Below are 26,949 nucleotides of genomic sequence, written 5' to 3' on the forward strand. Positions count from 1 at the left end.
GATTGACATTGAACTTGAAATTTTACGAATTAAATTTACGCGGACAATTTTAGAACTAACAAAGATTTTGGCTAATTTAAGAGTCTTAAGAGTCTTCAGTCGGCTAGAAAACAGCGCAGTGTGAAGTAGTGAAACGGTGTAACGGTAGAGACTATAAAATTTCGGTTCTTGTACTATATAAAAGCATAAATATATTGAATTTCAAATACAAAAAAAAACAAAACAAACAAAAACTAAAAATATAGAACATAAGATTTGATTTGTGATAAATTTATTATTATTGTGATATATAAAATCGTGTGTTATCAAACCCGCAAAAGCTATTAATTATATAACTTAACATATTATACCCACTACACAATTGCTCATACGCCGCGATGGTCGCATCACTCAAGCGTTTCCCGCTAATGCAATCGCGCATGCGCAAACTGTTAGCGACACTCCTGCTAACACTCGCATGCGCACTTAGCGTTGGCGCGCTCAACACGGCCGTTTCTAGTGATCTCGTTTGTCGCATTATCACAACGAATCAGTATGCCTGCGAGCGTCATTTGGTGCGCACTGCCGATGGCTATGAGCTGACGCTGCATCGCATACCGCCAAAAAATACTACACAGAAATATCCACCCTTCATACTCATGCATGGCCTGATTGGCTCAGCAGCTGATTTCGTGCTACCTGGACGCAAACGCTCGCTCGGCTGCATACTGCATGAGCAGGGCTACGATGTGTGGCTGGCGAATGCACGCGGCACCACCTACTCGAAGCGTCACTCGCACATGGACTCATCGAATTCGAGCTTCTGGAACTTTAGCTGGCATGAGATTGGCTATTATGATTTGCCAGCTATTGTGGATTATGTACGCACGACGACGGGGCAGCAGCAGGTGCACTTTGTCGCCCATTCGCAAGGGTCTACGGTGTTCTTTGTACTGCTATCGGAGCGACCAGAGTATAATGAGAAATTTGCATCGGCTTCGTTGCTGGCGCCGGTGGCATTTTTGGCAAACATACGCAGTCCACCGTTTAAGATAATGACTGCCAAAATTGAGGAAATTGAGGTTGGTATTAGGTATAAGGTCAAGGAAAAAAATCAATTATTTTTCCAATAGAGGTCTTCGGTAATCTGTATCTCACGTCTATGTGGCGTTAGAAAGAGTTTCGTACTAAAAAAACGTACCAGACATCTGAGATTGCTTGACTCGGCATTTTTTGAGCTCGCGTCTAAAATGGACTTCAGCAAAGCAAAAGTGTTTGAGGTTCTAATATTATAGCAGCCAATCATGCGCAATTTTGATTTCATTGATTCCGTTCCGTTACATTGAAAACCGTCTTGTCCGACCGACCGCCATCAAGCATTGCTTCGATTGCCCTGGAGCTGAACATTGAAAACCGTTGAGTCGGACTGCCGTCAAGTACATCTTCGATTGCCCTAGAGCTGAATATTGCTCAAGAAAGCTTTTGGAACCAATTAATTATTTAAGGCTGGATACAAAAACAAGTTCGTTGGGTAGATGGAACCCTCGCAAAAAAATCTTTGGATCTAATTTCCATATGTGAATCCTGCTCCAACCCCAGGCTCTCCCACGGAACCACCTGATTAAGTTTTCCTTCGTGACTATAGCACGGACTGACGGACGTCTACTCTGCTCTATATGTCATAATTTTTTCATGATTGAAGCTGCTCAGAGTCTTCAATGCACTCTGAACACGTCCGTCAATTTGGACTAATGTCGTGCTGAAATCTGTGTAGGTAGCTTCTAAAGCACGCATTTCCACTTAGTATTTGCGTTCAGGATTTTATACGCTTTACCTGCCGTGTATTCTAGGTGATCCTTAAATTTGAGCGTTGAGTCGACTATTACTCCCACATATTTTAGGTGTGGCTGTGAATGATTCTCGCACTCCCCTATGGTGAGAGATATACTTTCCTCTACTTTTCTAGTACTTATGAGCAAGACTTCTGTCTATTGCTTAGCAAGTTCTAAACTCATTGAGGAGAACCATTGGCGCAGACCGTTTATGCACTCATTGCATTTACTCCGGAGATCATCGAGGTGCTTAGCCACTGCTACCACAATAAGGACAATTTAACGGTTTTCGGTTGCTGTCTCCTTAGCACCCCATCATACATTACATTTCATAGAAGTGGGTCTAGTACCGAGCCTTGCTGTACTCCACTTGAAATAGAGTAGCTTTCAACTGTATCGAATAATAGTCGAGTGTTTTCAAAATAGCTCATAAAAATTTCCATAAGATATTGAGGAGCGTATATGACATACAGAGCCTTGGCATTCTTCACATCCATTGAACAGGGCACATTATTTTTTTGTTCCGTCTTTCCATCGCATTCCACATACTCCGCATTTCGCAGTATCTCCGTTATCGCATAGTGCGTCAATGGTGGACCTCTTTTTCATAAAGCCATATTGTCATTCTGATAATCCGCCAGCCTTCTGGATTGCTAACTCCAAGCGGTTTCTTACTGTGCTTTCGTACACTTTGCCAATGGTGTCAAGCAGGCACAGAGGTCGTTATGATAAAGGTTCCTCCTGAGCCTTTTTTTGTTTAGGAAGTAGAATCAATCACTGTACTTTCCATAGGTCGGAAAATATTCCTTCTTTTAGGCAGGCATTATTTTTATGACTAATTTTGGTTTCAAAGTCATTGCTTCCTTTAAGGCTCTCTTGGGTTTTCCATCTAATCCAGGCGCTTTGTTGCTTTTAATTTTTCCGACTATGGCCAACTAAATAGGTTCATTCTAACTTTACTATATAAACCTACAAATCAAAGCAAAAATAAAAGTTTTCCTTCCCATAGACTTTATACATCACAACTTTCCATTATAAGTGAGGGAACGCAGTTAGTCCGTTTGAGAGTAGCATAGCTTCATTTTAGCCTACCTGAATAAATTTAAACATTCGCTTGTATCTACCTCGGTATATCACCTATTAAACCTATCTATGTGCATGCACATGTGCACATACATAATAGGTGGTGTTTCTCCCTCATATAATTCATTGTTAATCCTCATGGCGATACGAGTGCATCGGCCATTATCCATAGTAATATCGTTCTTAATACTGAGTTTCGAAACAAAGAACGAAACCAAACATAAATTTTGCAGCAACTCAGCCACCTTTACATACATACATACATATATGCATAAAATGTATGTACGTATGTATCTATATTAGAGCGGGTCGATTATTTTTTCTATAAAATCGCGTTGGCGGAAAATGTTTCAGGGATCATTCTGAACTACTTTGCCTAAGAGACTATGTCTCTAAAAGCGATTTCGAGCTAGCTATTTTTAAGGCGAAGTTTAAAAAATCAGAATAATCGGTTGTGTGCGAAATATGAGAGAAAGTTGTCCGATCTGACCGATTCCGACAATTGATCAATAGAATATCAAAATCCACCTACTTATTATATTTCATTCGAAAATCTCAAAAGCTGACGTAAAAATTTTTGTGAGCCCTAAAACACTTCGGCTCAAAAACCGATTACATGAAACCGGTTCTAGATCCATAATCTCTTAAACAAAGTTGTTCAGAATGATCCGTAGAACATTTCACGCATACGCGATTTTTCCGTTTTTTTGACTCCCCGTAAATCGACCAGCTCTAGTGTATATACCCGAACATTCTCGCAACTCAATAGAACCATATAATTATATAACGGGTGATCCAAGTAGGGTTACAGATCCGTAAAGAAAGTTTCTCGCGCGCTGAGCGCACTACTCGCAACACCATCGGCCTTCTTAAGACCCAGCATTCATTATTGGATAATATTCGACTGAATAGACCATGTCCAGCATGCAGTGAAGGAAATATAACAGCCATAGCTGAGAGTGCACACGAAGACCGTGGATAGTCGATTCAGCGCCATTCGCAGCAACTCGGACTGACGTATTGAATGATTTGGCGTATTTTACGTCGAAATCTTAAATTAAAAGCGTACAGAACACAACTTCTGCAAGTACTGTAGCCTTTTTAGAGCCAAATTTTGTTCAGCTATGATGCCCATTTCTGGCTCAATACATACCCATTGAATGAAAAATTGTCGCATTTGGGACGAAGAGCAACCTGAAGAGATTCTGCCATTTCATCCAGAAAAAAAACAAGAGTTTGGTGTGGTTTGTGAGCTGATATTTCCTCATAAATGATGCCGGTGGGAATGTAACCGTTATGCTATTTGATACCTGGAACTGATACTCGTTATCTTGGCTCTAATTGAGATCCCGTTTTGGGCCGGTCGATTGGCCACCAGGATCGGATAATATCACACCTTTAGACTTTAGACTTTTTCCTCTGAGGTATGCAAAGTCTACAGTCCATGCGGACAGTCCGCTTCGATTCAGGCCTTGGAGCAAAACATCATGCGTGTCATTCGCCAGTTACCAGTCGAAATGCTCGAACGAAAAATGGAAAATTGGACTCAACGGATGAACCATCTGAGACGCAGCCGCGAACAACATTTGAAAGGGCTAATCTTTAAAAAATAAATGCCAAAGAATATTCTTTCGAATGATTCCCCATTAAATTTAAAGTTTCTGATTTTTTTCTTAAAAAAAGTAGGGAACCCCGAAATGGATCACCCTTTATTTATACAAGTATGTGTGTAATTTGAATATGGTATCTTCCAATCCAAGTCGTCTAAAATAAAATTTAAGGAAATTAACCTAAAAATGAGTAACGGTTTTGGTTTATAACGGAAGCCAGAATATAGGAAACCGACTTATTTTGGCTGATTTTTGCTGAAAAAGCTGCAGATTATTTATATATATTTATAAAAATATGTAGTCCAAAGACATTTATACCGTTAGTTTCTATAAAATATTATCTTCGTTTCTCCTTCGAGAAACATCCCTAAATCTCTCTCAGAGTACACTTGAAGAGAATTAGTCTTAATCTAAAACACAATTTTGCAATAGCTTGAGTAACGCATTTATCATTTTCACTTTGTTTATTTGCCAGTGTTATATTTGAGAGAAAATTGCCTGAATATTGATTTTCTTTTTCTCTTCTTTTATAATCTCCATTTTGTCTGCTCTACATCCGGACCACGATCTCTACTCCTGCAATTGCTTCGTTACTCGCTGATATTATCTATTCGTTAAAACAAACAACTGTGCAAAACAATTACAACAACTCCACCAACTACCGTTATCCAACAACAACGACACAAATCCAACACCATTCACCGGCAATTTTCGGCTTTTGTGGAACAACGCAACTATAAATATACCTGCATACATATGTACGTACAATCGTATGCATTTCCGCACGACTCGTAGGTGCTGCTAAATCATTTGGGATTATACGAACTTTTTCCATCAACCGCCCTAAATCAACTGGGTGGACATCTGCTCTGCAGCCAAGATGCGCCCACACAGAATCTCTGCCTGCTGTTTACATTTCTCACGGTTGGCTTCAGCGAATACCAAATGGATCGTGTGAGTATGCCCATAAGCTAGCCTTAATTTTATAGATATTTTATTTTAGAATTAAAATAATAGCACCTTCCAAAAATGCGTCAGAAGGTGCAGTACAAACCCATCAGGGAAATGCAAGCCAAAGCGAAAGTTTATAGTTTAATTTCGCTGTGTCAAATTTCCTGAAGACATTTTGTCCGAACAGTTCCCATGGTTCAACATTCGTCCCACTAATGAACAGCTTATTGAAGCTAACGGACCGTGTGCAAATTCTCAGACTGATAACTGAAAAAGTCAGGGACTAGTTCGCGTGTGTATTGATAGACAGACAAGCATGAGTAAATTGGCTCAGCTCATCAGATAAATAGATGAGGACTATACCGCAACCTAAGATCCATTGTGTCCTAAATCGGAATCGAACTGATATTTTTATATTTATAGAATTTTCGACTTTTCCTTCTGGTTGTTACAAACTTCGTGGCAAACAAAATATTCCCTTGTTCAAAGTAAAGTAAATATAAAAAGGGTATCGAAAATATAGAATGATAGAACCCTCAAAAGCTGAATCCACGAAATCATTTATAGTACATCAATTTTGCAATCATTCTCCATCAACTAGGAACCACTTTCCTCACAGGGCATATATAGACGAGTGCACATACACATTCACATCTTTACGCAGGAAATATCCCGTAACCGAAAGTTTTTTATTGCTCACTCTGGAAAACCGTTATATATTTGGTGTCGATTTCATTTTAGGTATTCGTTTTAATTTTACCTGTGGTCGCATGCGAGAAAGTTGCCAAAATTTGCATTTTTATGTGTCTAACTTTGAAGCGCTCGGTAATCCATGGCGTAAATGCACTTGAGATTTTCAAAGGTAGAGCACAAAGGCCGAAACACATCTACATCCTAGTATGCAGAACAGTTTTCCTTTCGGTCGGTTGCCCTCTATATTAGATTGCATTAATCTTGTATTCAAATATGCGCTCTTAAATTTGGATAAAGGGCATTTAGTGAGAAGTGAATTAGCTCAGCATTTCAAGTCAGGTAGTTTTATTGCCAGATGCGGACTATAAGATGTATGCTTAAGAATCTTCCAACCAACCTCTTGGAGCTTCTGGCGAGTCACTGTCGACGCGTGTAGCCTGGCGTTATTCTGATTGAACACAATTTTAGTAAAAGTTGACCGCTCCTGCGCGATTGATTTCTTCAGACTTCCAACTGTTGACGGTAGAGGGTCGAGTTGTGAGTTTGGATCTCCAGTGAGCTCAGCAAGCCCTGGTCAACAACCAAAACTTGTGCGAGAAACTTCAGACCCAGAGGTTACTGTAAAAGATCATTCGAATCAGCACCTCTTAGAAAATGCAATCCCTCCGGTGTTATCGGTGGTCTGACTGGACACTATCCAATAGAGTTATACGCGATGCTGCTAAATATTTTGTCCGACGCTCTTTGCCAAACTGAAAAAATCTCGTTAGACATATGTACCTTTGGTGAATCTAGGTAAGTTGCTGGGATTGAGATTAAGCGTCTTAATAAATTTGTGCTCAAAATGCTTCGTCTATCTATGAGGACCTGCTGATCCACCTTTTGGTGTTTGCGGGTAACACAATGCACGAATAGTATCCGTCCAAGGTAGATCTTTTGATTTTGGATAATCCCTGTGACTTTACTTTACTTAACTCTAAACTTTTCTCGATGAAGAAGTATTTCTAAAAGTTCAAGTTCATCCGCTTTGCTTAAACTTTACCACCATTTTTGTTGTAGCTTGTTTACCAATAGGTATGATATGAGTTCTAAGTGACGTTACGGCCATTTTTAATATGCCATTATCTTTAATTTGTTTTTCATTGTGTGCTCGCGATTCGTCGATAATGTTCAAGACAAAGAACCGCTCGAATGAATGAAAATGTTGCTGCCGTTCAGGCAAGTGTTGCTAAAGACCGTATTTTGACGATTTGAAGCCGTTCTCAAGAATTGGGACTGTCTCAAACCACAACGTGTCGGACTTTGAGAAAGATATTGGCCTTGCATGCGTATGAAATTATTCTCATTCTAAAACTGAAGCCATCAGACCACCCTAAACGTCGTGAATTGTTGATTTTGCCTTGGAACAACTTGAAACGCTAAAGATTTTTTTAAGAAAATCATCTAGTCCGATGAGACTCACCTTCATCTGAGTGGTGCGGTAAATAAACAAAATTTTTGATTTTCGTGCGTAGAATATCCTCAAATTATTCATGAACAACCATTACATTGACCTAAATTGACGGTTTGGTATAGGTTTTGGTCTGATGGAATCATCGGTTCGTACCTCTTTCGAAATGAAGCTGCTGACACCGTTGCTGTCAATAGAGCACGGTATAGATCGATGAAAGCCAGCTTTTTATGACCGCAATTGCAAAAAGTTGATCTTGACAACATTTGGATCCAACAAGACGGGGCCACGTGCCAATCAGCCATTTGTTTTTTAATGGAGGCTGTATTTACTGACTCCAAGCGCTCATAGAAAGCATCTTCTCCTCCGTCGGAGCATGGACACAAATCAGCGATATGTTGAAGAACTTCGCTTTGAAGCGGATTGTAGCTAGACGGTCATCCACCGGGGTGAGTGCCAAGACTCGGCGACGGAGTCTCTCTCTCACCAAGAATCCCACACCGAATTTGCGCTTCTTTATACGGCTACTGTAGTAAATGCCACAAGTACCTACACGTCTCAGTCGTTTTCCCGTCCATCGCACTTCTTGGGCGGCGGTCACGTCAGCCTTTACTTTTACGAGGACATCAACCAGCTGGACAGCGACACCTTCCCAATTAAGGGACCGGACATTCCAATCGTCATAAATCATTGTCCTTAGTGCGTTTGCCATCACCGTCATCAAAAGGGAGGTTCCTCTTCCGAGGCTGTTTTTTTACTTTTCATTGGTAGTGTTTTTTACGTGGCGGGTCCCAAATCCCGTCCACGACCCTGGAGAGAGATGGTTCGTCTTCTCACTTTAGCTCGCCTTCAAACGGATGTTCTATGGCTACTCAAAGGATCCTTGGTCTAAGACCGAAAAGAATTATTTCAGGCCACTCCTAACCGAATGGCGATCAGAGAACTTTCCTCATTTGCGTGAACTTCTACACATGACTCCATCCTCCATACTCATAACTTACAGAACATTTTGAACGTAAATTTCTAAACTATGTAACGTATATTCACAACTACTTTAAACTACTTCAACAAAACAAAAATGTCGAGGAAAATTTCAATTTCACAACCACAAAGCCGGTTTGTCTACGATAATTTCCAAGATATGTTGCATCAACTCTTAAATTGTTTAAATTCACAAAGGTATTACAAAGTATTCTCCTCCTGTTGTGGCAGTCTCTCGCTAACATTCAAATACTCGTACAAGTTGGACAACAACGTGTTAAGAAAAACAAAAACAGCAAACAGCTCATCGTTAAAAAAAGTAACTAAGGAACTTTACGAAAGCACAATAAATGACAATAAAAATGACAGCGTGCACTTTGGAAGCATATACACAAGTGAACATCAGAGATTAGAATAATCCTGCACTTCCCACATACGCTTACACACACACACACACACAAGCATACATACAGGCATGAGCATATGCAGCTAATAGTTGGAGAGAGCACACTTGCTACCCTAGAGCCACACTCAACTTTAAATGGCAATAAAATTGTAAATTTACCGTCTCAACGCCAGCAAGGTTGTGCCGGAAAGGTAGCGCGGAAACGGAAGCGGATATGAAAACAAAAGGTTCACTTTCACAACTCAAACACACAAACAAACGCATATATATATTTACATGAATGTACATACTGACAAGGCATGATTTCGTAACGGTTTATATACATTGAGTTTGTTTGTTTTAGTTTTCTTTTTTTTTTTTTAATTTGGACACAATATTTATTTTACAAACATTTTCTAACAGTAGTTTATGCTGAAACCTCTATGGGTTACTCGAAGAGTGGTCTAAATACAGTTGCTATGGAACCAAAATGGCTTTAAATTCGGTCACAATCGTGGCTCGATGCAAGGGTACATTATCATCGTGTAAAGTCCATGAATCGTTCTTCCACAAATCTGGCCGTTTTCTCACGGAAACACCTCAATACAGCCAAATAGAAGTCCTTATTGACCGTCTGACCCTCCGAAACGAATTCGTGATGCTCTAAACCACGAATATCGAAAGAAGCAATGAACATCATCTTAATTTTTGAGCGGCTTTGGCGACTTTTCTTGGTTTCGGCTTTTTTTTGCCTCCATTTCGACGATTGTTGATTTGTTTGCATGTCAAACTCATAAGATCATGTCTCATCGGCAGTTATAATGTGGGATCGGAATTCCCACGATCTAACATGTCCAAAGAGAACTGATTACGGTACTGTTTTTGAAAAAAATCAGGAAGAGTCGAGCAATCGCGTTGCATACCCAAAATATCCACCAAAATCGGACTCGTAAGAAATATTGAGGGCTTTGTTTTTGATAAAACTGAATCACCGTAAGCACTTTCCAATATTTGCAACGGTTCCGCACACGAAATTTGGTTAGAAACACACAATTTGAGACAAATTATTTGTTCGATATTTTTATCCATTTTAAAAATTGCAACATACCACTGAGCTACGCGTAGACCAGTTTTGGTTCTTTGCGATGAAGTGGATGCCTTCGCCCTCAAATACTTAAAGCGTAGCTTTGTCGATTCGGGAAAAATGCACAAGAGTTTCTTCACTGTTTCACTGGTGAATTGTTATTGACATTTCCTGCAGTCTTTACGGTATTCTGCAGGAGTCTGCACCCACCAGACTATGGTCAGGGAATATTCCAGTCTTATTTCTAAATTCCCTTTTTTCGAGTGCCAGTAGGAGTATTGCAAATTTCCGATCTACCGTTTTACATATAACTTTTGCGATTTTGCGCTTCTTTATTTTCCTTGTCATGCTCCTGACCAGATCGTCGTATAGACAATGTATGGATTTTTCAATCTTGTTCACGTTCTCCAGTCTCAAGAGGCAGCCGTACACCGCTCTTGGCAAACTCATCCACCATTTCATTGCACTCGACTTCTATGTGACCTGACACCCAGTGTAATTAGAGGCTAGCTACGCGGCCTAGAAATGACCTGTGCTTGTTTCGGCTGCTAAACGCCGTCTTATGCCACTATGTAATTGGCAGACATCATACAATGACTATTCTAGAAGTTGTCAGGAGGTAGAAGATGTGTAGACAGTAAAACATCTTCTATGCGAATGCAAGGCTGATGAACTTCAACAGAAGCACGGGGAGGTTCATAGAAAAGACAATAAACTGAGTGAATATTAGTCCCGGTTGATTCAGAATGGGCCTACTAAAGGCCTTGGTGTATCGTCAGACAGCCACTCTACCTTCCTACCTCTGGACAGCATAGCCCCGCACAACGTCTGTCTATTTTGTCAGACGCTTTCTGTAGAAGCTGTATGGTAGAAGGCCAGAATGATATTGAAATACCTCGGTAGACACAGCTATGAAAAACTTAGGGAAGTGGCTGGGCATGACATTAACCGTCTTAATAATAAATTTGAGGTGAGCTCAAAACGCTTCGTTGATCTGTCGAGTGATGCACTTTAAGGAGTTTTTGCGTAACACAAAAGACGAATATCCAGTGAGATCCATCGATTGTGAATCTAGCCTTCTACTGTACCTAAGCTATGATTCTACGTTTCTTCATATGACTAAAGTACCGTGTCGCAACAAAATCCTCAAATAGTTGGCTAGCAGCACATAAAGCAGTAGCAAAGAGATGTTGGCTATGTGCAAGTCAACTGTATGTCCGGCCGGTCTTAAACTACTTCATCCAATATTTTCGCATATAATTAGTAAATCACAAATGAATAAATACATAAAGTTTGGCCAGAATACCATACTCCGCACTATTTCAAGATAATCCTTGCTGTTTTAGATTCTTGTTAAAAACATAGCAAACTCCTACTTGAAAGTTTCTGCTGGAATGTTTTCGTTGAGAACTTTGGATCCTCTTGCCTAAAGCGGAACCGTCTTATAAAAACATCAAAAGTTCATTCCCACGGTATTCCACCGATTTTCGAAGAACCTTGTAGTCGCTTGCTTCAAGAGAAACTGTTTTCTAAAAACATCGAGAGTTCATTCCAAAATTACGCTATCGACATCGAACATATGACCGGTGAAACTAAACACTATTCATCAAGGAACCATTAATAATTTCATGCAGTCATTTCTAGTCAATAGCGTCCTTTGAGTGCAATCACCACCTAAGACAACCAGACAACATGATTAGGTTATCCCAACGAATCACATTGCCTTTGAGTAATTACGATATGGTAGTACATTGAACACCTGCTTATTCCGTCAAGAGCTTGTCATATCACATTAAAGTTCAATCCCTTGAAAATCCTGTCCCTAAAAGTTTACAAAGCTTGTTTTTTATATAGCATTGTTTATAAATTTATGTAAGTATTATGTTTCGGGATAGTTTTTATACTCGGTTGTAATTGAAACTCTGGAAATTGAAGTTTCAATTATAAATGCGTGGACCATTCCTAATTTAACAACAAATAATTTTTATTTAACAGAGTCTCTTTCCACGAATTCTCGAGACGACTCCAGCTGGTATTTCAAGAAATCAATTCAAGCATTTTGGCCAACTTATAAGAACAGGTAAGCATAATAAAAAAAATTTGGACAGCATCGCCCTAGTTTTAGACATTAGGTTGTCAAAAAAGTCTTGCGGTATTTTCGCTAGTTGGCGCTGAAAGCGCGTAGTTCTAGTTTTATTCGTCGCATCGGGTCATGCTATACCTTTTTGGAAAGCTCATTTCACGCGTTAACACGTGTTTGATTGATTGTCGTTTCTTTTAAGTCGTTCGTGAGTTATAGCGTTGCAAACATGGAGCAAAATAAAGAGAAAATACGACATATTTTACAGTACTACTACGATAAAGGCAAAAATGCATCTCAAGCCGCCAATAAAATTTGTGCAGTTTATGGACCCGATACAGTTTCCATTTCCACCGCACAACGATGGTTTCAACGCTTTCGGTGTAGAGGCGGTCGATGATGCGCCACGCTCCGGAAGGCCTGTCGTCGAAAATTGCGATAAAATCGCTGAATTGATCGAAAGAGACCGGCATAGTAGCAGCCGTAGCATCGGTCAAGAGCTGGGCATGCGTTATCAAAAATTCATTTCAATTTCAATAATAACAAAAAATTCAATAAAAACACCGCAAAACTTTTTTGACAATCCATTATATAAAACTGTAATTCGTTCCAATTTTTATAATTTACGTATGGATATAAATAACTGTAAGAGAAGAGCGCTACAAAAGTTTTTTTTAAATAAAACAAAAACCATTTGGGATACATTCGATGCCATTACCTATATATAGAACACGATTATCATTCACAGAAACTTACCGCCGGCTCCTAAACCTCACCAAACCGTAATTTTTTCCGGATGAAATGGTGACTCGTGGAGTACGTGTGGATTGCTGCCTCACCAATAACGCATATTTTGCTTATTGAAGGAGCCATTCAGCCAGAAATGAGCCTCATCGCTGAACATGATTTTTCGATGAAAATCCGAATAATTTTCAAGTTGTTGCCCAGTCCAATTCCAAACAGACTAAGATTCTGGTGGTCAAGCTTCAGTTCTTTCGTCAATTCGATCTTGTAAGGACGTAGAACAAGATCTTTTCGAAAAATTCGCCACAACGACGTCACAGTGATGCCTAACGCTTGAGAACGACGTGTGAGTTACTAAGTTGGGTCTTCCTCAATTGTTGCGCTAGCGGCAGCAATATTCTCAACACTACGGGCACTTCTTTGTCTCACTCGAACGGAAACATTTTGTACTGTGCCTGTAGATTCAAATTTTTCTACGAGACGTTCAATTGTTGATCTAAGAGGACGATTATGACGACCATAAATTGGGCGTAGCGCTCTTAAAAATGAGACTACTGACTTCCGAATTTAGGTAGTAAATTTTAATATTTTCGACTCGTTGTTGGATCCTATAACTTTCCATGAAGAAATGGCAAACTTTACTGAAGAGAAAAATCAAAAGAATGGGAAAAAATATGGCGTTAATTAAAAAAAAAACCGTTATTAGGGTTCTAAAATTAGCAGCTGTGCAGTCGCAAGGTCCTTCTGGCTCAGGACAAATTTCTCTCCCAACAAGATCCACATAGAAGTGTAGAAGTTCTCCGATCGGGATTAGTGGTGTAAGATTGAATATCTTACCGGCTACCAGCTGTATTAGCTGTCTGGAAAAAGATGAGATAAAATAATCACAATACTTCCTTCTCGAATGTCCCGTCTTTTACCAGATCATGCTAAAAACAGCTCGGATCTCATGCTTTTGATAGACAACTAAAAAAAAAAAGAAAATACAAATGAAACACATAAGCAGATTTGTGATAGTTTCAGGGCGTTTTTGGCGATAGCTGATATCTAGAAGTTTTTCGTCTGATTTCACAAAGGACTGTACATAAAAGTCTAACAGTCTCAGCCTTGTTGAGGGATTAGTCATCTAACCTAACCTAACTTGATGTTTTAGAGAGAAAAATAGATGAGATGCTCGACGAGTTGAGAAGATATGAAACAATTCTTCTTTTAATTAAACAATTTGCTCTGTAAAGCTTATCAAACAAGATTTTGGTTTTAAATTATAGGTTGGATTCAAATGTTACAGAGTAATATTAGTTAATGAAATCAATTAATATTTTAAGTATTATATACGATAAAATTTAATTATTTTGAGAAATTATCTGCGCATTCCATTTTTTACAGGTAAATTCCAAAAATATGACTACCAATCCAAGGAGGAAAATCTGCGGCAGTATAAACGCCAAATCCCGCCAGATTATAATCTACGCAATGTGCGTGTACCTCTGCACCTATTTGTCGGCACACGTGATTTACTGCTGACCAAAGAAGTGAGTTCAAATCTTTCAGTTTAGTTCAGTCGGAAATTAATGCGATACTTTCCATAATTTTTAAGGATGCCATACGTCTCACGAAGGAGCTGAAGAATGCCAAATATACGCTACATGAATTGCGTGGTTTCAACCATATAGACCTATTGTACTCGTCTATGGCGCCACGGTTTATCTACAAAAAAATCGTTAATAACGCAAAAAATGTGACGCTCAAAAGTGGGTCCAGCGCATAATGGGGAACACTTCCAGTCGATAAGAATTTATTACTATACTTGTATACTTGAATCTAAGTCATATTTGTAAGAATGAATTGTAAATAAACATACCGTAAAAAAATATCCCATAAATTTGGAATATTTTGTTTAATACGAGTGTACTTTTGTGGGCAAAATATAGTAAGACTTTTTAATTTAAATTTCGCGCGAAAACTTATTCGTCGATTTTTTTTTATCTAGATTGGTATGACTGTCAGTTACATCTTTGCCAAATGTCACATCAAAATAATCATTGGTGTTTAGTATACGCTTGGCTTTCTAAAGCAACTGTACATAATGTGCCCTCGATGATTTTTACGAGGAGTGAAATTATTCAACAAAGAGGTTCCATTAAATTCTGTGTGCGGAATCAAATTTCTGCTGCCGAAACATGCATAATGTTGGAAAAGGCCTTCGGTGATAATTATTTGTCACGAGCAAGAGTTTTTCATTGGTACAAACTATTCAAAAAGGGTCGAAAACGCGTTGACGACGAACCACGTCCAGGACGGCCATCAACAGCAACTGATGATCAACACGTCAATAAAACAAAGGAATTGGTGCTTGAGAATCGGCGATTAATGGCCGGAGATCTTACTGGCATCGTTAGAATATCGGAAGGAATAATGGAAACCATTTAGAAAGTTTATTTGGGCTTAAGAAAAGTGAAAGCACGATGGGTTCCAAAATCACTCAATTTTTTCGAAAAACAGCGTCGCGTTAATGACTGTGAAACAATGCTTTCCGACTACCAAGATGTCATGGCACGTATTATTACTGACGATGAGTCTTGGATCTATGCTAACGACCCGGAAACAGACGTTCGATCGCCCGAATATCGTGGCAAAGGTGAGCAGAAGCCGAAAAAACCACGTCAAAGCAGGTCGAAAATCAAAGTTGTGCTGATCGATTATCGAGGCGTGGTGCATTCAAATTGCTTCCCCGTGAGACTTCTGACTAATCAGCAAATTAAAACGACCGCTCCCGCGACACCGTTTTGAGTCAATTGAAGACATTAAACTTCGGAAACGCTACAGCATATCTTGAAGCGGACTATTTTAATAGTCGAAGGAGCTCCTAACTCTTCGATTTTGAGACATGAATAATGCATTTTTTGCTGGAAATTTTTGGGTCTCGTCGAATGGAAAGCTCAACAAGATAATGCCTCTATGCACAAATCTAAGATCATGAAATGTTTCATTAATCGTAAATTTAAGCCTGTAAGAAGTACGAATCTGGAAGAAAATACTTAACCACAAAGGATAATATCCACATATCGAGATAGTAAAAAGTATCTAAGAAATTATTTCCTTTGATTTCTGAGAAAGTTTCTTGTTAATCGTAGTGGCATGCTTTTATATGAAGTACTGGTTGGTTGGTGACTTAGCTCTTACCTTTTCAGCTTTCGGCAATGCGTCGCTAGCGCTGCCGTTGTGTTGCCGAAATATGAAATGAGTTGTATTGAAGGTTGGATAGGTAGGAGTGCTGCCACTATGGGCTCAATTACTTCATAATGCGCCATTTTGATGCACTACGTAGAACCTCCTAACCTTGCTATCCCGTTTGTCGTCGTCGTTGCGCTCAAACCATTTGGTGTTGTGCTCTCAATGAAACTACTTATATCCGTTATGCTTTTTGTGGATAACCATTCAAGCTATGGTACCTGATGGGTTCCATATTTTTTGTCGGGTTTGTGATAGAGCTGGACTTTCACAGAGAATGTGGACAACAATAAACGTATTCCCTTCTAACTTGCAGCTGCGGCAAATATTGTTGTAAGACAGGTCAATTTTTGGCTCATGCTTCCCAATATAGTGTTTGTAGGTCTATATATACCGTTTCTGAACCTATTTAATAAGATCTTAGATTTATTCCTATTTATTATTGAGTTCCATCTGCTCTGAGCTATTTGTTCAAATTGCATATAAGGCTCTATTTGGATCGTTTCCAGCGGCCATGGTATTGATCCCCCCTTAGATTCATCTAAAGAGACTCCCAGCTTTGCCAACTCTTCTGCCTTTTCCTTATCGAAAATGTTGCTGTGACCAGGAACCCAAATTATGAACAAGTGGAATTGACCTGCCAGTGAACTTAAAGCGCTCCTGCAGTTGCTGATTGCACTGGAATTAATCTGTGGCGTCAACAGTGGTTGCTTTCTGTATCCCCATAATTATTCAATAAAACTCTACAGAACTTCTCTATACCTAGTAATTCTGTTTGAAGATACTGGCTAAGTTTGGTAAGCGGATAAGAAGAGAGATGTCAAAATCATAGATCATAGGAGTACTCCACACCGGTATACATAGAGGTAGTATCTACCTCCCCTACTAAACCTCTTCTCAACTCACGTCTAGGGGGTATCCTGATCCGAAAGTGACTATGCAAATCATATCCTCTGGTCTGATTTATTTTCTGTTTGAGGATGGCGATGTGTCCATAATCCTCCAACCTCATAATTCCTTTATTCTAACAGTAGCACTTGCTGCTACTTACCTAGTACGAGGGCTGCTATATATATTCTGGCCTAGGGCAACAGAAAGTGTTGCCAGGTGCAATCTGACATTTTTTAGCATAACATCACTCAGAACGTTTTGTCATTTAATCGTGAATTGTTTTATTTACAGGGAATTAAAAAATTCATCTCGGCCAAAAAATGGAATTAACTCGTCATTTCACAACTTTCGACGCGGATTATCACAAGAGTGCATCGATGAACTAAAGTCTTTGTATGGCTATGAAGCACCATCAGCACTTTGAAAAACTGGTACAACGAATTCAATCGTGGCCGACGCTCGCTCAAAGACGAATTCCATGAAGGTCGTCCAAAAACAGCCGTTGTGCCAGAAAACATCGATGCCGTACGTGAACTGATAAAGCAAGACCGTCATGTAACATACCTTCAGATAGAGGCATGCCTATGCATTTCTCCCACCAGCATACATTCGATATTGCATGAACACCTGGCCGTAAAAAAGGTTTGTTCTCGTTGGATCCCGCACAATTTGACAAACGCTCAAAAAAAGGCTCGTGTGGATTGGTGTAAAGAAATGCTGAAAAAATACGATCGCGGTGCTTCAAAAGACGTTTATAAGATCGTCACAGGTGACGAATCATGGATCTATGCGTATGAGCCCGAAACAAAACAGCAATCGACAAAAAAAAAAATAAATAAAAATAAAAAACATAAAAATAAAAAATAAAAATAAAAATAAAAAAAATAAAAAAAAATAAAAATAAAAAAAAAAATAAAAAAATAAAAAATTAAAAATAAAAAAATAAAAAACTAAAAAAAAAAAAAAAAAAAAAATAAAATAAAAAAATAAACAAAATAAAAAAATAAAAAAATAAAATAAAAAAATTAAAAAAAAATAAAATAAAAAAAAATAAGAAAAAAAATAAAAAAATAAAAAATAAAAAAATTAAAATAAAAATAAAAACATAAAAAAATAAATAAAAAAATAAAAATAATAAAAATAAAAAAATAAAAAAAGAAATTAAAAAAAATTTAAAAACATAAAAAATAAAAATAACAAAAAAAAAAATAATAAAAAAATATAAAAAAACATTTTCCTTGATAAATATGCCTATTTACATTATTAACGCCAGAAATATATATAGCAACCTACGTATACAAGTTAACTAATGAAAGATCCAAGTTTCGATGAGATCGAACCGTAGGAAAAGGGGTGTCAGATGAATGTGTTTTACACGGCGGTCAAATTAAGCGTTCGGTGTTATGCGGGGACATATGTATGGGGATTATGTCAGGATCTTATCCGAATAAGTAGAAGACTATATAATATACAGAACGACATTGCCAGACTCACTCTGATTTTCCAACGTAACTCGCTAATATTTTTCTTTGGGTGGCGATTTGATTCGAAGGTCATTTAGGGTTCCTGGGATGTCCTCTCGTGTCACCTTGCGCACTTGACGTTCGCCAACGGTTATTTGTGTAGAATTGGCAGGATGGTGAAGTTCCTTAAGGTAAATTTTGTGAATACAGCTTTGTTAAGGTTAGCGATGGTTTTCCACAGAAATAATTAATGATAAGCATTGGTTAGACATGTTGTTTCAGATGACAATATCGAGCGAGCTATTACTGCTACCCGTAATTCTGAGTAATTTATTATGCAGGAGTTGTCAGCTCCATCCTTTTAAGATCTTTTGACAAGCATTTATGCCAGAAATCTTGGTGCCTCTTTTAAGTCGCCTAATAATAAAAGGGTTTTACCACGAGGAAGCGCGGTCTGACACGGCACATACTGTTCAAGGGACCAGAAATTAGATGATGGTTTCCGTACTGGAATTGAAGCTGGATGGAGAGTAATGCTAACTAGTTGAGCTCCTGAAAACCATTAGTCCTGAGTTTGCCACTCAATGTACATACATAGGTGCGGAGCAGTTGTTGTTTTAGCTGCTGTTGTTGTAGTTGTAGCGGCAAAAAACATTCCCGAAGTAATTTTGAGCTATGGTGCCAAGTTGAGTCCTTGGCCGGATAAAATTTCGGGTTGTTGTTGTTGTTGTAGCGGCAGAGTTTTGCCGAGTTGACAGTCCTTGGCCGGATAAAAATCCGGGTCCGTTCCGGTTACGTAGAGCCGACTGTCGTGGGAACGGAATCGGATTCGTTCCGATTACCTAAGCTCGACTGTCGTAGGAACGGATAGTGGGGAGGCAATGCGTGAGTTTGGTACTATTATATTCTTAGAGTGGTCCTAGTGCCAGATCATACAATGCTTGAGTTTCACCTAATCGTAGTGGAATTCCGATGACCTTTTGGCAGAAATGAGACACAAAAAGTCTTTCAATCGCGGTTTGTTGCCCCCCATATCGAATGTGTGAACAATAATTGGCAATCTGATAACAACAATGTGCTTTTTATTGAAATCAAATCAATTGTAAATTTATCTTCTTATGATTCATATAAGAATTTCATGTAAATATTATATTTATCAAATCCAAATTGTAAGGAATGGTAGTTTATTATATTCCGTTTCGCTTAAACACTCTGCTACAATTCACTATGGTCCAGTACTTGCTGCCAACCAATTTATCTTCATTTAATTTATAGCGTAATTCTATTTACTGCACCTGACACGCACACTACTGACAAAGTTAGTTCTTATGCAGTTTGAAGAAACTTAAATCATGCAGTGGGTTTTCGTTAATATTAGACTACAATTAAAACGCAATATAATTTCCGACAATATTATACCACAAAAGAAAAACACAAAACCCCCCTTTAACTCAATTCGAAGCCAACACCCGATTGTATAGCGTACAGTAGCTTTTCGCGCATTTGCTCTTCCGTTTTGAATGGCGGCAACTTCAGCAGATTTGTACATGTACTTGCCGTGGGCAAACGTTCCATATCGCCAGCGTTTTGTATGAAGAACGGCGGATCCAGATCCTGTAGGTAATACAAAAACAAAAAATATTTATCATTTCACTTAAACTTATTATAAACAAGAAAAAACGTTAACTTGTGATCTGAACTAAAAGTACCCCTTACAACAACAACATACAAATTATCCGATCAAAAACCACCATGCTCGCCTGGATGCAGTGGTACGCAGATGAGGAAACTCCAGACATGTCAGAATACTGCACTCCGAACCACGGCGCGTCCTACTTATCCAGAATAGACCCCGACATATCCAATGTATGTCCTACATGCAACGAGTGTCCGCATGACACTGACCACCTCTTTGCATGCCCTGCCAACCCTACTCATCTAACACCCTTTTCCTTTTGGTCCACAAGCACGTTTCCTGGGCCTTCCGTTAGACGTCGACGACAACACAGATAACCATTACCATCCTAACGGGGACTGAGAATCCGTTAAAACAACATCAAAAAGAGGAGTTCGTTATGCTCCTTAACTGGAAGCAGTCCGGAATGCAGTGTTCTAACAAGTTTCTGCGTTTCACTGCATCCAGGCGACCATATAGGTGCGGCGTAGTTCAACCGATTGCCTTGTTACTTTGTCTTTTCCCCTTGTGCTGCCGGATAGCGACTTGAGGATTTAGTTGCGGCTCTGTACTTTGGCGACAATCGCGACCGTACGAGGGAGTGAAGAAGCACAGACTGTCGAAAGTCACACCTAAAATGTTATGGGTTATTGACAGTTGGAATCTTAACGCCATGGACTGCAATATTAAGGTCAAGTCTATACTCCCTTGTCCAGTTTGTGAATATGACAGTGAAAGGCCCAATCCACAAAAAGTGTTGGCCGCCTTTCAAACACTCCAGCGAAAAGACGATAAATGCTGCCTTTATGCCCACTACCGTTGGAATAAGCCTCTCAAGTATCGCGGATGTCTAAATTTGGTATCCCCGAAAACTAATGTTCCGTGCATAAACTGGCGTTGAGCAAAATCAAAAGCTCCGTCAGGTTCGGAGAGGACCTCTTCGAGCCGTTCATTACCAAACGAGGTTTCAGACAAAGCGACTCGCTATCGTGCGACTTCTTCCATCTGCTGCTGGAGCTGCAGAACTTAATCGAGCAGGTACAATCTTTTATAAGAGTGTACAGCTGCTGGCGTATGCCGATGATATTGATAGTCGTCACCTTCGCGACTTGGCTCTCGCGTCATAACTTTGAAGTTGTAGATAATTTCGTCTATTTAGGAACCAGTATAAACACCACCAACAATGTCAGCCTGGAAATCCAACGCAGGATTACTCTTGCCAACAAGTGCTACTTCGGACTGAGTAGGCAATTGAGAAGGCTCGACGAACAAAAGCCAAACTCTAAAAGTCACTCATTATTTCCGTCCTGCTATATGGTGCAGAGGCAGAGAGAGAGGTACGAGATATACGACGACATTGGCATAGTTTAGCGAATTAAAGGACAGCGGCTACGCTGGCTAGGTCATGTTGTCCGAATGGACAAAAACACTCCAGCTCTAAAAGTATTCGACGCAGTACCCGGCGGGGGAAGCAGAGGAAGAGGAAAACCTCCACTCTGTTGGAAGGACCAAGTGGAGACGGACCTGGCTTCGATTGGAATATCCAATTGGCGCAACGTAGCGAAAAGAAGAAACGACTGGAGCGCTGTTGTTAACTCGGATATAGTCGCGTAAGCGGTGTCTACGCGAGTAAAGAAGAAGAAAAAGGTTGCAGAAGTTTCGAGATGTAGAAGTTAAAAAATAACTGGGAGAGGAAACAACCCTCGAAACACCTTTAGTTCTTCACAGTTTTGAGTTTTTACCTCGAAAAAGTACGGGCGATTGACGACCGCTCCGGTAGTTCATAGACCACCTCTCAGTCCTGGAGGGAGCGTAGAGTTTTCGATGTCTTCAAGTAGCGCTGTGTGATTGACTGTGAAAATGGCTTTTAACAAGTCCAACGCTGCAAGGATGGACCTATCGCAGGGTGGTTTCTGGTAAAGGCCATGAACTATCTGGGCGTTTATCACGCTAAGTGCTGTGGTGGTACTGTGCACTTTTTGAAAGCCATGCTGATGGTTTGCTATGCTCAGGTTGCGTATTAAGGTCACTACTGGGGAGAGCAGAGTTATCAGACATTAGGACTCCACTTTGTTGGCGGATTTCCCAGGTTTCAGTGGAGGGACCACTCTTCAGATTTTCCACACATCGGATATAGATAGATAAGAGTGGTCAGCGATAGGTTGAGGACCTTGGTGAGATAGCTTATTCCCGTCGAGCCTAGTTGCTTTGCATGGATCAGCATGTTAATTCCATCAGGGCTAATGGATTTGGACTATTTTGTTAATTTCTATGGCAGCTATATGCTATAGTGGACCGATCTAAACAATACATACGGAGATTGTATGCCAAATTTCATGAAGATATCTTGTCAAATAAAAAAGTTTTCCCTGTTCCACGTATAAAATTTGCGATAAATTACCTTGAAGCCCAGCAGTGGTGGCCTGGAACAGCTTGTCACAAATTTGAGCAATTGTCGGCGCTGCAGGTCGTTGAAGCTCTCTAAAACCGACCAGAACAGTACAATGGAAGGGTGCTCGAGGCTATATTCGCCGCCATATTTGCAGTGTTTCTTCAAATCATCCAAGTCAATGGGGATTTCAGCACCGGATATAAGTATTTGTAATTCCTTATTACTGAACATATACAGCCACTCGACCGGCAATACATTAGAGAGTCCTCTTCGAAATGCTACGCAATGCTTACGTATTTGCACATTCAACTTATAATCGGCCATCAATTGTAGGTATTCGATGCGGTTTGATGTAGTTACCGGTATGCTCTGGCCATTCGGTTTCAATTCGATCACTTGTGTATGCCCTAAAGAATTGCTGGCGACGGTAAAATCCAAATTCAGCTCACTCACATCACCCTCATAGTCCTTCAGGTAGAGTAAATTTTTATATAGTTCGGGATCGAGCGATGCCAATTGATGTATGTCAACATCGGCATATTTGCCTGCGAGCTTGGTTAGGAAGAATTCTGCCAATGGTAATTCCACGAGCAAGTTTTCATAAATCGCCTTGCCGAGTATACGACCAATGAAGTAATAATGCCGTTCAAAGTCAGGTTCCAGATCGGCTACATCTGGATTGGGATACAGTTTATTATCCGTTGTGACCCTGTAGAAAGTAGAGAACTCTTGCTTTAATATGTAAGTGTGGACATATGAGCTCAAAGTGACTTACATAAAGAAACCTCTGTTCGGGTCGAATGCCGTTTTAATAAGTTCGGATAGGAATTCGCGAAAAACGCCGCCACCATCGATGCCAGCCTCTTCCAGGCCGAGTGAAGATATGAACTGTACACGGAACTTCAGACGCAAATCTGGCTCTGCAAAATAAATTTTAATGTCATTATACAAATTTGCCGTGTGAATAGGATAATTACTCACCATTTTCGGGTCGCAGGCGATCGTACGCATCCTCGTATAGATGTGAACGCCTAACCTTCAGAATAATCGATGGGCCTTGCAGAAAAGCTTGATAGTTTCCTTGCACGCGCATCTTGTCCGCTGCCACGAGGCCTTGCAATATACCCACACGCTTGTTGAATGGCACAACAAAAGGAATTTCACGCAATATTGTAATGGAGCGTATTTGCTTTGTAGACATTGGTGGTCCATTTTCGAAGTCTTCGCGTGTAAAATCACGTATAGGTTGAAATGGGCGTATGCCACGTGTGCGATTACCACGCGTCAATGGCAAATCAGTGGGCCGATCAAGCGGCAAGTCTAAACGACTCACGGTCCAATGTGACTCAGGGCAAAAACCTAGTCGCAAATCCCGCGTATGTATCTGATTCAAGACGAATACGACGACTTTTAATAAATTCGCCCACACTTGTTTTTGTTGCCACATTTTTTTATCATCCGTTTCGGAGCGGCCCAATACAAAGCGATAGTGTTCGTTGAGATTCGAACGAGTCTCGGGGAAAGCTAAGTCGACCAAACCCAGCGATATTTCCTTCAATGTCTTTGACAATTGTATAATTTCAGCAATTGAGAAGGGCATTAGCCGAATATGTGTGGCGGCGACCAATGAGGACTGCAGCGATTTCGCCAGCAACAGCTTTTCATCACAGAATTCCGCGTCATGCAATGTAGGCAAAAGGCGACCAAACAGCATGCAGAATGTAGCCAATAGAGGAATTGTCTGTTCCACGCCGTTTTGTTTAGCTGGGAATTGAAAAAAATTGAGATATTCAGAAATATTTTTGGAACAGTTTATTATAAAAAAAATTTATTATAATTAAAAAAAATCGGAAGAGCACATAATTAAAAAAAAATTATTATAATTAAAAAAAAATATTATAATTAAAAAAAATTATTATAATTAAAAAAAAATTATAATTAAAAAAAATTAAATAATAATATTAAATAAAAATTAAATTATAAATTAAAAAATATATTAAAAATAAAATAAAAAAATAAAAAATAAATAAAAAATAAATTAATAAAAAAAAATACAAAGAAATAAAAATGTAAAAATAAAATGGCTAAATCGTCCCAGGTAGTCACACTGCTTTTATATATATTCTGGGTGTAACAAACTTCGTGGCAAACTTACAATACACTGTTCATGGTGTAAATAGCAATAATTATCAACTTACGCACGACACCCTTAGAAATCAGTGAAAGCGGTGCATTGAATCCTAGTTGGCTAGATTGTGTTGTCAACGTGAACCAAATTGCTCGAACTACATTTGGCATGAATGCTAGTGTGTACAGCAATCTGAAAAGGAAGTAAGACAAAACGCTAGTAAATAAATATACTTTTCAGCTTAACCTAGCATTTAGTACTTGTATTCAAAAACGGCTTGCTTATTGTAGATCATAAGATTGTGACAAATTTCGCACAACGCATATAGCACTTTTTCATCAGCAAGATATGTATCAGTTTGTTCAGTCAGCATGCGTACACGATGTGAATCGTTTAGCAAATTCACACACTCCAAAAGTACGTTTTGTTCTTCGCTACTAAGTGATGGTGGTCCAGCATCCAAATCATTGTTCGACTTCTGTGAACGTCTGCTTTGCTCTTCTTCATCCTCATCGTCGTCGCTGGATTCTTCTGCATCGGTGCGTTGATGATGAACCACTGACAGTTTAAGTGTTGATTTTGGTAATTGCAATATTTTGACGGAAATCTCCGCCACTACTTTTATATAAGCACTAACTAGGTTTTGTGTATCTAGAGAATCTTCATTAAAAAAGAAATATTATTTTATTTTAAGAAAGAAGAAAGTGTGATTTGTAGTTTACCTAATTGTTTACGGTCAAGTATTAAAATTGCATTAAGCAAATAACTGCTGAATATTGCTGAACGCTGAATTTCTAAGCTTTCAGCTTTAGGCGTTTTGTCAGTGAAGGAAGATGTAGATATTGTGGATCCTGGAGTTGAGTCTACTTGCATTTTTTCAGCCTGAGGATTAATTGTCAAACGATGTAGAATTCTTATTAAATTAGAAAATGGGAAATCCACACACTCCGCCAGCGCAGGCAAAACATAATTTCGTATGGGATCCGTGAAGGGTTTAGCGAGTATATGTTTACAAAATTCTTCATAAATACCAGATATTTCATCCTTTAGGAGTAAAGGACGTAACATCAATTGGAAGATAGCATCAGCAAATGGACTCGGCGCATGTAAGGTCTCGCCATCTAGTGGTGGGCACTTCGTTTCCATTAGGTGGCGAAGACGTATGAAGTACTCATGATTTACAAGAAAATTGAAAACCACTTTTAAGTAGGCCTGCACACGAGTTTCATCCTCCATATAACGTTCTAGTACTGAGGTTGCTGTAAACACCTCTAACATACGAAGCGGTATGGCTGGTGAGGTTTGTGGCAGTGTCATTTGTGTTAAGCAAACGTCAAGCAATTTTTTTAGACGATATAACCAAATGAACTCTTTGCTGGAGTTTCGAAGTAGACGTTCGGGCTGACGTATAATTTGCTGACAAACATCGATCTAAACATAATGGGTTAAAAATAAATATGTATATATGTACATATTTAATGATAAAACAAAGTAATCATATAATTACAAGTATTTTGTTAGGAATTAATATTGACAGCTTACCAGACGTTCGCCATCTTTGCTTTCTCTACTCGTATAAAAGAAAAGCAGGCGCTTTAGCAGGTATCCCAAGCATTCATCTTCGATTACACGATCACGATGACTTCGCAAAAAATCATCGAAAGCTTCACGCTCCAAACGCTTGCGACGTTGTCTATGAATAAAGGAGCGTGTATATGATTGCAGGACAATTGCGCCATTGTTTTGTCTACGTAGTTCATTGCGTTTCTGTCGTTCCTGCTGAGCCTTACGTATAATTGTATCACGATCACATGATTGCGAAGCACCGCCTAAACTTTGTACAGGACGTCGGCGATAATCTCCGTCGAACCCAAACATAATTTCACTTGTATACAAAAACAAAACTCCTCTCTCACTTAAAACTATGATTTTTTGATCTTATAGAAATACAATTGTTTCAATGTCACATACGAATGTTATTTAACTTTTTCGTTTAGATTATATTTGCGTACACCCTTACTATTGAGCCTCTTTCAATTTTTAGTTTCATCTCCGCTTATGAGCTAATAGTCACTATATAACTATTCTGTTTAATATTTCTACTCCTGTCTTAAAATTTTCAAGTGTTTTTTCCTGTAGCAATATATGACTGTCATACTATGACATTAATAATTGAGATTTTAATTCTGACAGTTCTCAAATGTCATTAGTCATCTGTTAACCACAGAGTTGCAATAAATAACAACGATAGGGTAACAAATACAAATTCGGGTTAGGGTTAAAGTTTTCAACCAACA

The 26,949-nt window shown here is 39.2% G+C and overlaps 2 protein-coding genes across 2 annotated transcripts; one reads left to right on the top strand and one right to left on the bottom strand.

Moving 5' to 3' along the window:
• The first annotated feature begins 377 nt into the window (after nucleotides 1-377).
• LOC120770744 (lipase 3) lies at nucleotides 378-14,651 on the top strand. The gene is made up of 5 exons (XM_040098332.1): nucleotides 378-1,061; nucleotides 5,300-5,458; nucleotides 12,044-12,128; nucleotides 14,259-14,404; nucleotides 14,470-14,651. The coding sequence occupies exons 1-5, from the start codon at nucleotides 378-380 to the stop codon at nucleotides 14,638-14,640; spliced, it is 1,245 nt and encodes a 414-aa protein (XP_039954266.1). The 3' UTR covers nucleotides 14,641-14,651.
• Nucleotides 14,652-19,510: 4,859 nt separating this feature from the next.
• LOC120771095 (ubiquitin-protein ligase E3C) lies at nucleotides 19,511-26,785 on the bottom strand. Its single transcript, XM_040098928.1, has 8 exons — nucleotides 26,195-26,785; nucleotides 25,375-26,083; nucleotides 24,913-25,312; nucleotides 24,723-24,844; nucleotides 23,506-24,288; nucleotides 23,300-23,444; nucleotides 22,534-23,233; nucleotides 19,511-20,071 (listed from the first exon to the last, which is right to left on the bottom strand). The coding sequence occupies exons 1-8, from the start codon at nucleotides 26,528-26,530 to the stop codon at nucleotides 19,904-19,906; spliced, it is 3,363 nt and encodes a 1,120-aa protein (XP_039954862.1). The 5' UTR covers nucleotides 26,531-26,785; the 3' UTR covers nucleotides 19,511-19,903.
• Between the last annotated feature and the right edge of the window lie 164 nt (nucleotides 26,786-26,949).

Source organism: Bactrocera tryoni, chromosome 3 (genome assembly GCF_016617805.1).
Source record: "Bactrocera tryoni isolate S06 chromosome 3, CSIRO_BtryS06_freeze2, whole genome shotgun sequence".
NCBI classification, from domain to species: Eukaryota; Metazoa; Arthropoda; class Insecta; order Diptera; family Tephritidae; genus Bactrocera; species Bactrocera tryoni.